Source organism: Eubalaena glacialis, chromosome 5 (genome assembly GCF_028564815.1).
Source record: "Eubalaena glacialis isolate mEubGla1 chromosome 5, mEubGla1.1.hap2.+ XY, whole genome shotgun sequence".
Lineage (NCBI taxonomy): Eukaryota > Metazoa > Chordata > Mammalia > Artiodactyla > Balaenidae > Eubalaena > Eubalaena glacialis.
The window spans coordinates 94,457,175-94,473,988 of record NC_083720.1 but is presented as its reverse complement, the minus strand read 5'-3'; the positions used below and the strand labels follow the sequence as shown (position 1 = coordinate 94,473,988).

Below are 16,814 nucleotides of genomic sequence, written 5' to 3'. Positions count from 1 at the left end.
TTAAAATTTGATTATAGTTATAAGAAATTTTATTAAGTATATATGCTAATGAATTTAGGTCTTGCAGAGCAATTATATCTCCTGATGACTAGTCAGTATAAATAAGTGAAATGCATGTGCATCCACATTGTCTCATCCTTATTGATGCTCATCATTACTCAGAAGGAATACTAACAGAAGTAGGATAAAAGAGTCAACATTATAAAATCTAAAATAAGTGTAAGAGTTACTCAGGAAAAGGAGAGATGACCTAGGACTGTAGTGTGTTCAGGGAAGATGTGACGAAGAAAACAGATTTTGAAGTAGTTGTCTACTAAAGTAATTGAACTATAAGTGAAATTGTTATTGGGGAGCGTGTAGAAGTTCACCTTGGCCAGGAAGCAAAAATCACAGAATTAGCACTGTAGACAAGACACCATCCATATACACACAAAGACCTCTGTAAATAGCTCAACATACCTCTGGGACTAAGTAAAACAATTATTTAGCTTGGAGGGAAAGAATGGATTGAGATAGAAAATACTAGTAACATTAAAATCCCAAGTCACAGATCATTAGATACTGAAGTATCTCATATGTGTTTTGGAACATAAAAACAAAACCCAATTAAATTGGAATTACACATTTTGGGGGAAACAGAAGTATGAGTAATAACATGATGTATACATCTAGCTAATCACTCAAAATAAAAATTCATAAAGTAACAAATGAATTTTCACAAATTACACATGAGTAACCACAAAGCCTAACTAACGAATACCACAAATACCGAAGAAGAAAAGTAAGATAGAATATATTCACAATGGCAGACACTATAACATGAGTTGAAATGTTAGAGCACAATTTTCAACTGGGAGCGCTACCATCATTCCTACCAGGAGAAGTACATTTGAATCTTGGAGTGAGCAGCAAATATAGTTTGAAATATCCAACTTTGTAATTTTTTAAAATTCATTTATTTTATTTATTGATTTTTGGCTATGTTGGGTCTTCGTTGCTGTGCACAGGCTTTCTCTAGTTGCGGCAAGCGGCGGCTACTCTTCATTGCGGTGCGCGGGCTTCTCATAGCAGTGGCTTCTCTTGTTGCAGAGCATGGGCTCTAGGCGTGCAGGCTTCAGTAGTTGTGGCTCGTGGGCTCTAGAGCACAGGCTCAGTAGTTGTGGCGCACAGGCTTAGTTGCCCCACGGCATGTGAGATCTTCCCAGACCAGGGCTTGAACCCGTGTCCCCTGCATTGGCAGGCGGATTCTTAACCACTGCACCACCAGGGAAGCCCCCAACTTTGTAATTTGAAAACCAAAACAGTAACAATTATTATTTTTGTAATAAAAACTACAAAAAAAATAAACTTTATACAATCCTCTTAGCTGATAGGAATTCTCAGAAGATAGAATAAAAAAGTTTTTAGAGTAAGCCTTAGCATAAACGCTATATGTTAACATTTGCTTGCTATGAACATAATAGGCAATTGTTGTTTCAAGGGAAGTATATATGTTTTATTTTAAAATCAAGTTTGATTTTTGTGGTACTATAGTACAATACAAAAGGGGCTCTTAGTTCCCAAAAGCTAACTTCCGTTGCATCTGCTATTTCCTCTATTTCAAGACTTGCAGATCCTCTTGACTCTGCAAGGTGTAAACCAAGAACATTTTCAAAATTACACCATTTAGATTCTGACTTCAGGTACCAACAACTGGTGGGATCAGAAGGGGATAGTTATTAGGCTGTGGGCACTGACATGTAAAAGAAATGAACAAATATTTACTTATTTCCAGTATAAATTAAGTATATATTGCAAAGAATGAAATCTAACCTTATTTTGAGAAAAGAAATCCAAAATTAATATCTGGAATTCAACTTTGATTCAGGTCTCAAAGATAACTTCCTGAAATTTACTTTGAATAAAATTTACCTTAACATGCATGAGCAGGCTTTGTGTGTCATTCTATTTCTCTTGACCTACGTTTATAGAGATATGTCAGGTCACTGGCTGACTACGAGATAATGAAAGAAATTTCAGTGACCACACATAACAAGGAATACCCACTTTGCAAAAATATTCGGAAGGTAACAAATGGATGGTTCCAGCCATCAACAAGCAAAATCAACAATTCCTGAGGAGTGGGAGAATTAGATTTCTGGAGTCCCTATGTTATAATATTCAGAATGTCTAGTTTTCAACAACAAGCAAATCATAAAGCACACAAAGAAATGGGAAAATACAGTCCATTCAAAAAGAAAGAATAAACTGACAGTAAACCATTCCTGAGGAAACCCAGATATTCACTGGACTTACTAGACAAAGATGTTAAATCAACTATCTTAAATATGCTCAAAGAGCTAAAGGAAACCATGCACAAAGAATAAAAGGAAACTGGGAAAAATGATGTGTGAAGAAAATGAGACTATCAATAAAGAGATAGAAACACAAAAAGGAGATAAATATAAATTCTGGAGCTGAAAAGTAAAAAACGGAAATGGAAAATTCACTAGAGAGATTTATTTGCAGTTTTGAGCCAGCAGAAGAAAGAATCAACAAATCTGAAAATAGGGCAATTGAAATTATGGAGTCTGAGGGGCAGAAAAAAAAAAATTAAGAAAAAAGCACAGAGCCTAAGGGACCTATGGGATACCATCAGATAAAGTAATATGCTCATAATGCAAGCCCCAGAAGGAGAAAAGAAAGAGAGAAAGGGATAGAAAGAATATTTACAGAAATAATGACCAAAAACTTCCCAGATCTGATGGAACACATGGATCTACACATCCAAGAAGGTCGGTGAACTTCAAGCAGGATAAGCTCAAAGAGATAGATAATAATCAAATAGTCAAGATTCAGAGACAAAAAGAAAACCTTGGAAGCACTGAGAGAGAAGTGACTCGTCATATACAAAGGCTCTTAATAAGAATAACAGTCAACTTCTCATCAGAAACCATAGAGACCAGAAGGCAGTGAGATGACATATTTTAAATGCTGAAAGAAAAAAAACATTCTGTCAACCAAGAATTCTACATCTGGCAAAACTATCCATCAAGAATAAAGGAGAGGGACTTCCCTGGTGGTGCAGTGGTTAAGAATCCTTCTGCCAATGCAGAGGACACGGGTTCAATCCCTGGTCTGGGACGATCACACATGCCGCGGAGCAGCTAAGCCGGTGCGCCACAACTACTGAGCCTACACTCTAGAGCCTGCACGCCACAACTACTGAGCCCACTCACTGCAACTACTGAGCCTGCATGCCGCAACTACTGAAGCCCACGTGCCTAGAGCCCATGGTCCGCAACAAGAGAAGCCACTGCAATGAGAAGCCTGTGCACCAAAACGAAGAATAGCCCCCTCTCGCTGCAACTAGAGAAAGCCCGCATGCAGCAACGAAGACCCAATGCAGCCAAAAATAAATAAATTTTAAAAATTAAAAAAGAAAAGGAATGAAGGAGAAATAAAGACATTTCCAGATAAAAGAAGCTAAGGGATTTCATTACCATTAGACTTGACCTACAAGAAATGCTAAAGGGAGTCCTTCAGACTAAAACGAAAGGACACTAGACAATAAATTGAAACAGTATGAAAAAATAGAGAACACTGGTAAAGGTAACTACATAGTGAAGAAGAAAGAGGAGGAAGAAAGGATGGAGGGAGAAGGAGGTGAAGCTGCCACCACCTAAGCTGTATTGCTGGAGAGGCAAGCCACATGGAGGAGTCTTCAGGGGCCATTTAGTAGCCTGGGCTATACTGCTGAAGAAAAAGGTTATGTGGAGAAGGCTTGTGATGCCATTTGGGGCATCCAGTCCAGTAAAGCCTTCAGATGACTCTAGCCCCAGTCACTATCTGATTGTAACAGAGAAAAATCACTATTTAACAAACTTCGGTGGGAGAGTTAGATATTCATTTGCAGATCAAGTAACTTAAGTCCACACTTTATATCAGGCAATAATTCATAGTTTGAAACAATCAACTATGGACTATCTATATTTTATAGAAATAAACAGACGTCAGTATTTTATAAAAATGGAAAACTTCTAAACCATTAAAAGCAAAAAACTAAGATAAAAAGAAAACAATGAGCCCGATATGAAATATATGCAAGAATGTAGGGTCAATGAAACTCTCAGGGGCTTCCCTGGTGGCGCAGTGGTTGAGAATCTGCCTGCCAATGCAGGGGACACGGGTTCGAGCCGTGGACTGGGAAGATCCCACATGCCGCGGAGCAACTGGGCCCGTGAGCCACAATTACTGAGCCTGCGCGTCTGGAGCCTGCACTCCGCGACAGGAGAGGCCACGATGGTAAGAGGCCCGCGCACCACGATGAAGAGTGGCCACCGCTTGCCACAACTAGAGAAAGCCCTCGCACAGAAACAAAGACCCAACACAGCCATAAATAAATAAAAATAAACTAAAACTCTCATTCACTGCTGGTAGAAGGATAAATGGTACAACTTCTTAAACTGAATACATACACACTCGATGAACCAGCAATTCTATTCCTAGTGATACAATCAAAATGTCCATCAACTGGATATATACCTTACGGTGAGTCATACAACAGAATACTATAAGAGCAATTGAACAAACCACTCCTGCACACATGACATGGATGAATCCCACAAATATAATATTTAGAGAAAGGAATGAGACACTAAATAGGACATACTGTATAATGCCATTTATATAGTTCAAAATGACAAAACTCACCTATGATACGAGTTACCTTTGGGGAAGAAGTGAAGGGTACTGTCATGCCACTGACACTTGGTTAAAATTCACTGAGCCATACTGCTGCACTCTTCTATACATATACACTTTTTTCCCTGTATATAGGTTGTATTATTTAGCTAGAGCTGTGTACCAAATACCACAGACTGAGTGGCTCAAGCAACAGAAATTTACTTTCTCATAATTCTGGAGACTGGAAGCCCAAGATCAAGGAGTCAGCAGGGTTGGTTTCTTCTGAAACCTCTCTCCTTTGCTTGCTGATGGCCATCTCCTCCCTGTGTCTTCACATGGTCTTCTCTGTACATCTTTGTGTCCTAATCTCTTCTTATAAGGACACCAGTCACAATGGATTAGGGACCATCCTAATGACCTCATTTTAACTTAACTACCTCTTTAAAAATCCTATCTCTAAGTAAAGTCACATTCTGAGGTACTGGCAGTTAGAACTTCAACATATGAATTTGGGGCGACACGATTCAGCCCATATAACGTGTTATACTTCAAAAAATTGTGTAAGAAACATGCAAGAAATGAAGGCAACAAAACAGAAAAAGCAGGTATTTTAACTGAAAATGGATTAAATCTTCCTATTCAAAATCTGTAAAGAAATGACATGTATTTATAAAGTCAACACCCTGACTCCACTTGACAAGTCATCCTGAAAAGGTTGAAGATAGAGATATTAAGCCAACACAAACTAAAACGTCAATAAGTTAAAAAACTGAAATAAGCACTGATCTCAGGCATCCAGTTTCACATATTAAATGAACGAAAGTAAATACAAATGACAAGAGAATTGAGAAACTGGTACATCTATATCCTGATGAAGGCATTACAAAATTAGTCCAATCTTTCTGACAAGCGAACTGTTAAAATGTTACAAAAGAGATAAAAATGTTTTTAACCTCTGTCTCTAAACTTCCAAAGAAGGAAAATATCCAAGAAAGTAAAATCTCTGAAAAAATAAGAGTACTTGTTGTACTACTGAACCAAGGGAAACAACTACAATGCCCAGCACTGAGAAAAAACAGACTACAAATACCAAGAACCATTTTTAAAATGTATAAACTACATAGATACCAGGAAATGTTTATGTAAAATAAGATAAATTAAATGATATTGTTTAGTGACAAGAGTCAGATTAGATATAGGTGTATATGCTTGTGTATGTGTTTGTGAAAGTTCTCATGTCACTCCCTTGGGTAAAATCCTTCAATGTCTCCTCACCACACAGGGATTTACAAGGCCCTTCATCCTCTGGATCCTGCTACATTTCTAGCCTCATTTCTCACCACTCCCCCATTATCACTCTACCCTTCCCCCTTACCAAAGTTCTTGCAGTTTTTGCAGTTTCTAAAACTTAGCACACTTTTTCATGCCTCCTGCTCAGAATGCTTCCCTGCTGCCCACCTTCCCCTAGTAACTAATTCCAACCAAATCTCCTTCCAGACCTAATTCAAACAACTGTGTTTGAGGCCATGAGCCAAAGTTGTGACCTTCCCTGCACCTCCAATCATTGTGTACCATCCTTTATCATGCCACTTCTTCTACAGTAATTGCTGATTTACATGCTGCTCTCTTTCACTCAACTGTGAGCTCTTTGAGGGCAGAGACTGATTATGTAAATCGCTTTAATATGGATATGTTAAACAAAAATATTTTCTTCCTTTTCAGGATAACTTCTTTTCAAGTTAGGCAGCAGCTTCTTAATAACTATGGTTACATTTTATCAGACTATAAGCTGACTTGCCAAAAGTCATAGAGCAAAAATGTGTTACTGCCAGCATTCAGCTGCAGCTGTCCTTTAAATGATGTACTGACATTCCTTCTCAGGACAGTTTCTTCACATATTTAATCCACTCCATAAACTTTAGATAAAAAATTATAAACCAGGAGGCCAGATATTAAGATCAGTAAAGGAAGAACTTGCTCCTTTCTCTTCGTTACCTGAGACACAGACAGGACATGAACCCCTTTCCACCCCTCACCCCCCTCCAGCTATGATGTGCTTCTAGGCAACTTCCCGTACTGCAATATTTTGGAAGGAAGGAATGACTCCCTACATGGGGAGAAAAGAGCAAAGAAGAAAAATCAGAATGCTAAGTAGGGGCTTCTGAGGCTTTCAAGAAATAAAGTCTTTTCAAGTCAGCATCCTTTAATACTAGCAATAGCTGCTGAGAGGAGGGGAAGTCCACAAGGCAAGAAATTCAAACAGGCCTGGGGGTTTCACTATGAGAGAAACTTACTTCCCCTTTCAAAGTAAAAGGGAAGACTCAGATTTTCGAGGCAGCAGGGTCACGCTGTGTATATAATTAAACAGACAGCACTGGCTCCATAACCAAACAGAAGGAAGAGGGAGGCAGGCGGGCGAGCGCATGTGAAAACAGAACTCTGCTCTGCCCGGGAGGGTGACATCAGCATTTAGTGCCTCGGGGACAGGAGGCAAATGAGGTTAAAACTCCATCCAAAGGGAAATTGGCAATTATCTGTTAGTTTCGAAGGGGCTTCTAATCCTTGGCTTCCTTCCCAGGGCTGTGAGAACCGCCCGCAGTGTCCTCTCCCCAGGTTTCTGTTTCCCCTAAATGCCCTATCTAGTCATAAACGCCCCTTCGGTGGGGTTTTCAGTCGTAAACGTGTTTTCTCTCAGCCTTGTCTGGACAATTTCCAATAGGAGGCCTGGGAAACAAGCGAGGAACGCGCCTCATCTGAGGGCGGCGGCCTCAGCCTTCAGGCCCAAGGGCCAAACCTGCTCCACGCAGCCGACCACTCGGCGGGGCCTCCGTCCTGCTGGCAACCGGAGAAAGTTCGCCACCTCCAGATAAAAAAAAAATAAGACTGGACCTCGAGTGACCCCTAACTGACCCCGGCACCTCCTCCTCTCGTTCGGTAGACTTCTGTCCCAGTAGACCGCGACCCAAGGCCGAACGACCCTCCTAGACCTGGCCCGGCGGCCTCCGCCCCAATGACCGGGCCCCTCCGAGGCCAACAGTCCCGCCGGCCTCAGCCCAAGCCCCGCGTGGAAGCTGCAGACCGGACCCCGCTCCCGGCGTCCTTCGGGGAAGCGCCACCCCCTCGCGTTGGGAGGTGAGGGTCGAGGGGACACGCAGGAGGCAGAGGGGAGAGATCCCGAGGCGCACAGCCACTACCTTTCTTCTCGACGTGCTTCACGGTGGGAGCAGCGCAGGTAGCGGAAACACCAGCAGGGCCACCAGCGGAGCAACATGCTCCAGCAGCGATGGCAGCTTCCCCACCGAAGGTTCTGTAAGCTGACTGGCTGGGCATGCGCCGTGTGCTCACACCTGCTGAGCCCAGAAGCGCCTCGCAAGCGCAGGGTGGAGCCAGGCCGGGGGCCTCGGTTCCCTCGCTGGTTCCCTCACTGATGTGCACGTGTTAACAGTGCGCCTACTGAGTGCCAGGCCCTGCGCTCGGCACTGCGCGCCGGCATGGACCCTCACAAGCCTTCCTTGTCCTAGTGGTGGAAGGAGATGTTCACCATAAGATAGCAGATAACGTAACATCGCCTTGCATGTCCTTTGAATGAGGAGAGGCGCATAGTGCCATGAAATCACATGGTGGGGGACCTGACCAAGTCTGGGGATCAGGGAAGTCTCCCCAGGGGAAATGCTAACCTGGAAATCTAAGGTGGGTAAATTACTAAGCAGTAGGATAGCGAGGCAGATGAGGCACAGCATTCCAGGCGGGGAACAGCATGAGCAAAAAGAGTGTGATGGGAAGAAGCATTGCCCCTCTGAGGAACTGAAGGAGGAAAAGCAGAGTTGATGGAGCAGAGAGTTATGCAAGAAGAGACTTGAAAGGTGGGCAAGGGCAGACCATTCTAGGCCTTGTTCTTTATCCTAAGAAGGTTCCATCTAACTTTCTTTGCTAGAAAAAATGGTCACTAGCAGCTCTATGGTGTTTTGCAGTTGAAATTCCTTGTTGCCATTAATTTCACCAACCTGTGAGGTTAGTAATAGTTTCCTCAGCTGAGGGAACTGAGGCTCATAGAAGTTAAGTATTTGGCACGCAGATGTTAAGTAGCAAGGCTGGGACCTGAACCCAGCTCCACCCTACCCATGGTCACAGTCATTACCAAAAACTAAACATAACCAAATGAATAAGCTGTGTCAAAGATCACCACAAGTTTTCTTCAAAAAGAATTCTTAATATTGTATTTAAGCATAATAATCCATCTAGAAACCAGTATAAAAATGTGCATTGTGTAACAGAAAATGCTAGTATCTGTCCCCCTCCTACTCTACAGCGTGCATTCTCAATGCAGGGGAGGAAGGATTGCCCTCAAGGGGACAGAAAATTGGTTCCTTGGGGGGCTAAAAAATCTTAGATATTACAATGACTTATGGTCCACCAAAGTTCAACCCTACCCAACAAAATTTTATTTCTTAATATTTAATTTTTCTATTTAGGAAGAAATTAAATTAAATTTAGATTTATGTTAATTTAAATTTGATCTAATTTATCTCAGGAGAAGCAATTATGAAAAAAAAGGTTGAGAAACACTGTTCTACAGTAATGGAACCCTCAAATTTTAGTGGATCAACCAGAATAAAGATCACATTTCTTAACTTTCCCTGCAGCTAGTTGTGGCCATGTGAATAAATTATTGTCCAGGGTATGGACAAGTGATAAGTGAAGAAATGAGAGGCATGCCCTTTTTCTGCCTTCCCACCAACCTGTACTTTGAAAGTGGACATGGTGGCAAGCCCCCCGTTGGCCACGTGCATGAGGGCAGCAATGTAGAGATGGTGATAAAGCAACAAGATAGAAGGAGGCCGGGAGACCTCATGGAGACCTCAGAACCACCGTACAAGCCCTAGTCCACCTGCCTCTGTTCAGGGAAACACACTTTCATCTAGTTAGCCACTATTAATTTGGATTTTCATTACATGCAACTGATCCCTTACTCTTATTTTATTTTATTGTGGTAAAAAACATGTAGCATCAAATTTACCATCTGAACCATTTCTAAATATACAGTTCAGTAGTGTTAAGTATATTCACATTGTTGTACAACAGATCTCTAGAACTTTTTCATCTTGCAACACTGAAACCCTAAACCCACTAAAGATTAATTTCATCTCACCCTTTCCCCCAGCCCTTGACACCCACCTTTCTACTTTCTGTTTCTAAGATTTGACTTTAGATACTTCCTATGACTATTTGTTCTTTTGTGACTGGTTTATTTCGCTGAGCATAATATTCTCAAGGTTCATCCATGTTGTAGCATGTGACAAGATTTCCTTCTTTTTTAAGGCTGCATAATATTACATTGCATGTACATACGACGTTTTCTTTATCCATTCATCTGTCAATGGACATTTGGGTTGCTTCATTTCTTAGCTATTGTGGATAATGCTGCGGTGAACATGGGTGTGCAAATATCTCTTTGAGATCCTGCTTTGAATTCTTTTGAACATATTCCCAGAAGTGGGATTGTTGGATCATATGGTAATTCTGTTTTTAATTTTTGAGAACCCTCTGATTTTTTAAGGAACCTCTATATTGTTTTCCATAATGGCTGCATCATTTTACATTCCCACCAACAGTGCACAAGGGTTCCAACTTTTCCACATCCTCGCCAACACTTGTTATTTTCTGTTTTTTTGAAAGTGGCATCCTGGTGTGTATGAGGTGATAACTCATTGTGGTTTTGATTTGCATTTCCATAACAATTAGTGATGTTGAACTTTTTTCATGTGCTTATTGCCCATTTGTATATCTTCTTTAGAGGAATGTGCATTCAAGTCTGCCCATTTTTTAATCAGGTTGTTTGGATTTTGTTGTTGTAGAAGTTCCATATAATATTAATTCCTTATCAGATTTATGTTTTGCAATTATTTGCTCCCATTCCATAGGTTGCTTTTTCACTCTGTTGATTGTTTTCTTTGATACACAGAAGTTTTTAAGTTTGATGTAGTACCAATTGTCTATTTTCAACTGATCCATTATTCTACCTATTTAAAAAAATAATAATCTGTAGCAGCAATGACATAAAAAACAAAAAGAGCCTACCACAGTAGAAAATGACCTAGTCCCTGAATTAATTAAGATGCCTTTTAATGTATTTTGATTGTTTAAGATTGTTGGGTAAGCAATATAAGAAAAAATAAATGTGGCCATATATTATACATAAAGATATTCTACAAATAGTAAGAAAATTTGAAGAGTGTTTTACTTATCTGGACTTTAATATTTCCCATCTGGAAACCACATCTCCAGCCCTTCTTGTATGATGTTATTATATTCATTATATAACTTATTCTTCATCCAGGTGAGCAGCTGTGAGTGTGCTAAAGGCTGCCAGTGATGATGGTTTCACATCTCTTATGATAAACTATCCATTTATGTGAAATGGAAAGATATAAAGCATGCAGAAATTCCCTTGGATCAGAGAGTAGGGATTCCCCCAGCACAATTAAGTTTGTGGTCAGATTAGCTGGATCAGCTAAGACAACCAGCCAATCAGATTTTAGGAGGGAAACAGATTTCTGAAATAAATATGATTTCCAAGAGCATGTTCTCTAAAGAATTTCTCGGGCTTAAAATCTAATATAGGAGTGACTCAGTAGAACAAATACAGGAGCGACTCCATTCTACCACTATGAGGAAAAGTGGTGTTCCTCTCCTTTTGGGTATCATCTTCCTGACTCTGATTGGAGTTCAAGGTAAGGGAATCTGAGTTATATTGGATTAGTAAAGTCAGAGATGTGAACTGCTATAAAAGTCTCTTGATTTGCCAGTAAAGGTAACTGCTTTGTGTGCATCAGAAAGTGATGTGAGTCAGTTGTGGTCAATTATCCAAAGTTCATATCCTGAACCTGCCGAGTCAAATACAAGTCTCAGTCCACGTGTGTGAATTCCTGGCACAGAGTAAGTGTTCAATAAATGTTTGTTGAACTGGGTGATAATGAGATGGAAGACTTTGTCTCCTAAATTATTTTTGTCACCCTGACAGTGTTTCTTGATAAGTATGTCTGTGGTTAACCAATTAAGTATCCAATAATCAGAGAGGTTGTCCCTAATCTGTTTACTAACTACCTTTATTTGGGGCAGATTAATGAACTTTTCTAGACTTCAGTTTCCTCAGCTGTAAAATGGAGATTTTATAGTTATGCTTTTTCTACCTACTACACAATGTATGGCATATAGGAAGTACTGAGTAAATGTATGTTGAATAAATGAAAAAATTAAGGAATGAAGATAGTGTATTTTAAAGAATTTTCAAAAGTTTAAAGCACTACTGAAAACCAAGGCAGTGGGAAAGATCAGGATGGTGGTGGTAATTAGTTATTGTAAGTGGAACTTTTTGTTGAAACGAGTACCAACTCCATTTCACTAAGGTCAGATAAAAAATGGCTTTGGGAGTTGCTTGAGATACTATGGTCTGCAGAGCACACATGAATTAGGTATCTGTGTTTCTGACCTGTGATAGACATTTATTGAATATTATAAAAATCCCTTTTCCTAAGGTTGTAAAATATGGTAGTTAAGAGTAATGCCTTTGGACCCAAAGAAACCTGAGCTGAGACCCTGCACTTGTCCCCTAAAAGCTGAAAGGCTTTGTTTCTAACTTAACTTCTCTGAACCTTGGATTCTTTATCTATAAAACAGAGATAACACCTACTCAAAATCTCGTGGTAATGATTAACAGACACTCAGTAAATGATAGAAATAATCATGACTAAGTCAAATGTATCATTTGGGTGGATCGCCTAAATTGAGACATTGCTCTAAATCGATGTTTTCTGCCTCTCTTTTTCCCTTAGGAACTCCAACAATGAGGAATGGACGCTGTTCCTGCATCAACACCAGCCAAGGGACGATCCATTCAAAATCCTTAAAGGACCTTAAACAATTTGCCCCAAGCCCTTCTTGTGAGAAAGTTGAAATCATGTAAGTAAAAAAACTCATCCAACACATATGCTCCAGCAATAAGTTTAGTGTGAGTATTACCCTCAGAATACTTGCCCATTCAGACCCTTAAAATGCAGATAGTTGCCCCTCCATAAATCCGGTCTACTTCTTCCTTTTCTTCTAAAAAAACAAGCAATTTCTGGTAGAGATTAGGAACCAAAGATGACATGTTTATTGTAGAAAATGTTTAATGTAAATGACCCAAAAGAAGAAATTAAAAATCGTCTATAATCCTACCATTTAGTGATATGTAGTGTTAATCTGTCTGCATATAGTCTTCCAAATCTCCCTCATTGGCTTTGTGTGTGCATATATAGACACTATATATATATATATATATACACACAATATATGTACACAAAAATAAGATCATATACTACATACTGTTTTGTAATCTGCTTTTACATTAACACTATATAATGAACATTTCCTCATGTCAGTAAACCTTCTGTAATAACATCATTTTTTCCTAATAATGTCAATTTTAATGGCCAAATTTTATTCTATCATGTGGACGTACCATAATCTATATGACCAATGCCTAAATGTAGGTTATTTCCAATTTTTTTGCTATTGAAAACAAGCTGCTATTGTAGCAGTATTGTGTCTTTAATTCTTTCCTATTAGTAATACCTTTCTAGAGATTAGAATTGCTAGATTAAAGGATATGCCTATTGTAAGTTTTTTGAAACCTAAATCAAGGATGATGTATAGAATGACTACTCTTATTCTTAGATTAGACAGAAATTAAAGAAAAAAGTCTTTAAATTGCTCCTGGAGAGTCTGATGTAATTTTAAAAATTCAACCAGTCTGTTAATCTTGTCTTAGGAAAACATTTTAATTGTGTTTTAAGTTGTTTCACTAGAAAATTTAGCAAAATTCATGCTCATTTTAATTGTTTTGGGGGAAAAGAAAGTAGATATATTGGCAACTTTTCTATTTTATATTTTCACTTAAACATAAATAGCTTTTTCCAGCATAACAGAACCAATATTATCTTTAGATTTAAGTTTCTCCTATTGCATATACCTGTTGGATTTTTTTAACTTAGAGTTATGTGCTATCCTAGAAATGTATCTAAGTCCCCTCAGTCACTTAAAAAATGAAAAGGCAGGAAAAAGACTGAAAGTCTCAGATGCTTATAGTGATGACACAAATACATTTTTAATTGGGGAATTGAATTCTGTGGATAAGATGAAGCATTTAAATTATTAAAAGTAAAAAAAAAAATCTTGTTGCTATTTCTTTGGTAGTGCTACAATGAAGAATGGGGATCAAACCTGTCTAAACCCAGATTCAACAGATGTGAAAGAATTGATTAAAGTGTGGGAGAAACAGGTTGGTGAAAAAAAGGAACAAAATTTTCTTTCTTTTAGAAATTAACTTTGGAAGACAAAGAATTATGTAGTTCCTTTAAGGATACATTCTTCATTCATGTTATTGTGCTCCTATTTTTTTCGTAGAATGATGTCATCACCTTGAGGTGTAATTGTAGTCCTGCTTACAGTATCACTTGTCTATGTCTCCCACTAGAATGTGTGTTCCATGAGGGTAGGGAGCTTGTCTTTCTTATCCAATACAATAAATGTGTGTTGAATGGTAGACTGTGAGGCAAGAAAGGAAATAAGGTAGGGAATGCCTTCCATGGTGGTCCAGTGGTTAGGACTTGGCACTTTCACTGCCAGGGCCCGGGTTCAATCCCTGCTTGGAGAACTACCGCATGGCACAACCAAAAAAAAAAAGGTAATAAGATAAAGTCCCTTCCTGCTGTAGCAAATTTGCTAACAATTAATTATAGTACAATGTGAAAAATATAAAATAAATATATGTACAAGAATCTTGAAGATAACAGAAGAAGGAGTAATTAACTTTGCCAGAGGTGAAGAGACAGGAAGAAAGGGTTAAGGGAGACTTTTTATATCAGGTGACATTTGATTTGGGTCTTGAAGGATAAGTAGTTCACCAAGAGGGTAAGGACAGCATGAAAAAAAAAAAGACTAGAATCACGAGAGAGCTCACTGTGCTCCGGGAACCTCGGGTAATGTGGCTGGAGTTTGTGTGGAGGGAGTGAAGGGATTGAGATAGAAAAGTAGACCAGGAAAGGGGGAAGAATCCTGCATGGTGTGCTAAGGAGTTAAGTCTGAAGAGGGTCACAGAATATGTAGTTGGGCGCTTGGTTCTGGACTCTGACAGACTAGCAGTTCTGCCACATACCAACTGTGCAACTTTGGGCAAGTCACCCGCTCCGAGCCTCAGTCTCCTCGTCTGTAAACATTGGATGATAATAGTACCAACCTCAGAAAACTATAGTTGGGACAGGTGGGTCATAAGCAAGATTGGAGTGGGGGTAGTAATGAGCCCAGAAAATGGACAAAAGAGAAGCAGTCAGAAGGCTACTGCCTCCTCATCAAAGTGAGTGAAATAGAAACAAAAAGAGCCCCTCTGAGACTGAAGCAACTTTAAACTGGTTCTGAGAATAAAGAAAGACCACAGTCTGGAGAGTCCAAATATAATATAAGGAAGGAAAAATGGTAAGATAGAGAAACATTCCCCTTTTTTTTTCTGTCTCCTCACAGGTCAACCAAAAGAAAAAGCAAAAGAAAGGGAAAAAATATAAAAAAACCAAGAAAGTTCCAAAAGTTAAAAAATCTCTACATCCTCCTCAAAAGAAGACTACATGAGCTACCATTTTACCAACAAGTGTTTTGTGTTAAAAAGTTTCTTTTCAACTATACTGAAATAATTCCAGAAAGGGATGGCATCTTAATACGTAAGCTTGTTGATTTGAACTAGAAAATTTAAAGCATTATTTTGAAATTGTAATTAAAGGTAGAAAGTTGCTTTTAAAATCCAAATGTGAAGAATTGTTAGAGGCTAGAGTTTGTCTTTGTTCTTCCACCTCCGACCAACTGAATTTCATCATGCTTAAGCCCACAATATCAGTAACGCCCACATCTGGACAAATGTCCTCACAACTACATCCCACACACAACAGCTGCCTGGGAGAACAGCTGCAGGCTTCCCAGGACTCCAGAGAATATCCTCAGGCACACGTCAGCAAGCCCCGGCCTGGCAGCATGCTGGTAAGCCGAGCAGTTTGGAATCGAGCTGGACCTCACCAAGCTGCCATAGCCATCAGCATCTGTATTTGAATCTGCCTGTGGGCCTCTCATACAATGCATCTGAGATATTCATGCTGGTTGTTTCTGGGGATCACCACTGGAGAACATTAGCACTTGGCTTTCAGAACCTTCTGTCTGGTTTTGAGGCCATGTGACTCCACCTTGCCCGCCCAGGGTAACCGCTTTATTTCTTACTGTTGCCTTTGCTTCAGTCAAGCCAGTTCCTCACCGTCCTACCACAATTCAGTGCCTGCCCCCTCTGCTACACAGGTCACGCTCTCACTCACCTGCGTCTACTGCTTTCTCACTCTTTCCCCAACACCCCACAGAAATACCTCCTTCTCTTCACTCATCCTCACTTGATTCGGTCTTTGAAGCTCATTTTAATCCTGTCTCTTAAATAAAATCTTCTGGATACTTGGATATTTTAAAACTCCTATTTCACTTGTGTTCAGTACCATACAGGTGAGCACTTAGTTGTTTTCTAATTATTTTTTGTCTGTTAATTTTAACTCTCCAACAAGATTGTCAGCTCCTTGAGGGCAGGGGACACAGTTTATTCCCCCGAATCTGCCACTGTGCCTAATATACTGTGGAACTAGGTTTCAAATAGTTTCTGATTGCAGTTGTTACAGGTAGGAGGGCAACCAGACCATCTCCTCAAAGCAGGAGCTGGCTATTTATTGGCCACTCCATATAGTCTAACCCCTGGTAACATCTTCTACTCATTATCCTCAGGCCATTATCACTTTGGGGACTGGGGGTGATGCAACATCCTTGTATTCTTCTGACAGGATGTTAACTTGGCCGCTCCAAAAGTTAAGAAGGAAATGTTTAAATCACTTAGGGATATTCTAAACTGTTGTCATTAAGCATCAGGATACTTAGAATCATAGAATCTTACAATGGGACGGGGCTTTAGAGATCACCCAGTGCCCAGCCTTTCCCCACCCAATACAAAAATTCCTTCAATACCATTCCTGACAAGCCTCGCTTTTCTATGATCTTATGAGAAAGCCACCAAGATCCTTTCAAAAACTCATTTT

The 16,814-nt window shown here is 39.7% G+C and overlaps 1 protein-coding gene across 1 annotated transcript; it reads left to right on the top strand.

The window, feature by feature from the left end:
- The first annotated feature begins 11,230 nt into the window (after positions 1–11,230).
- CXCL9 (C-X-C motif chemokine ligand 9) lies at positions 11,231–15,327 on the top strand. Its single transcript, XM_061191494.1, is given in 4 exon segments — positions 11,231–11,396; positions 12,498–12,624; positions 13,900–13,984; positions 15,223–15,327. Coding segments are annotated over 4 exon segments (483 nt in total).
- The last annotated feature ends 1,487 nt before the right edge of the window (positions 15,328–16,814 follow it).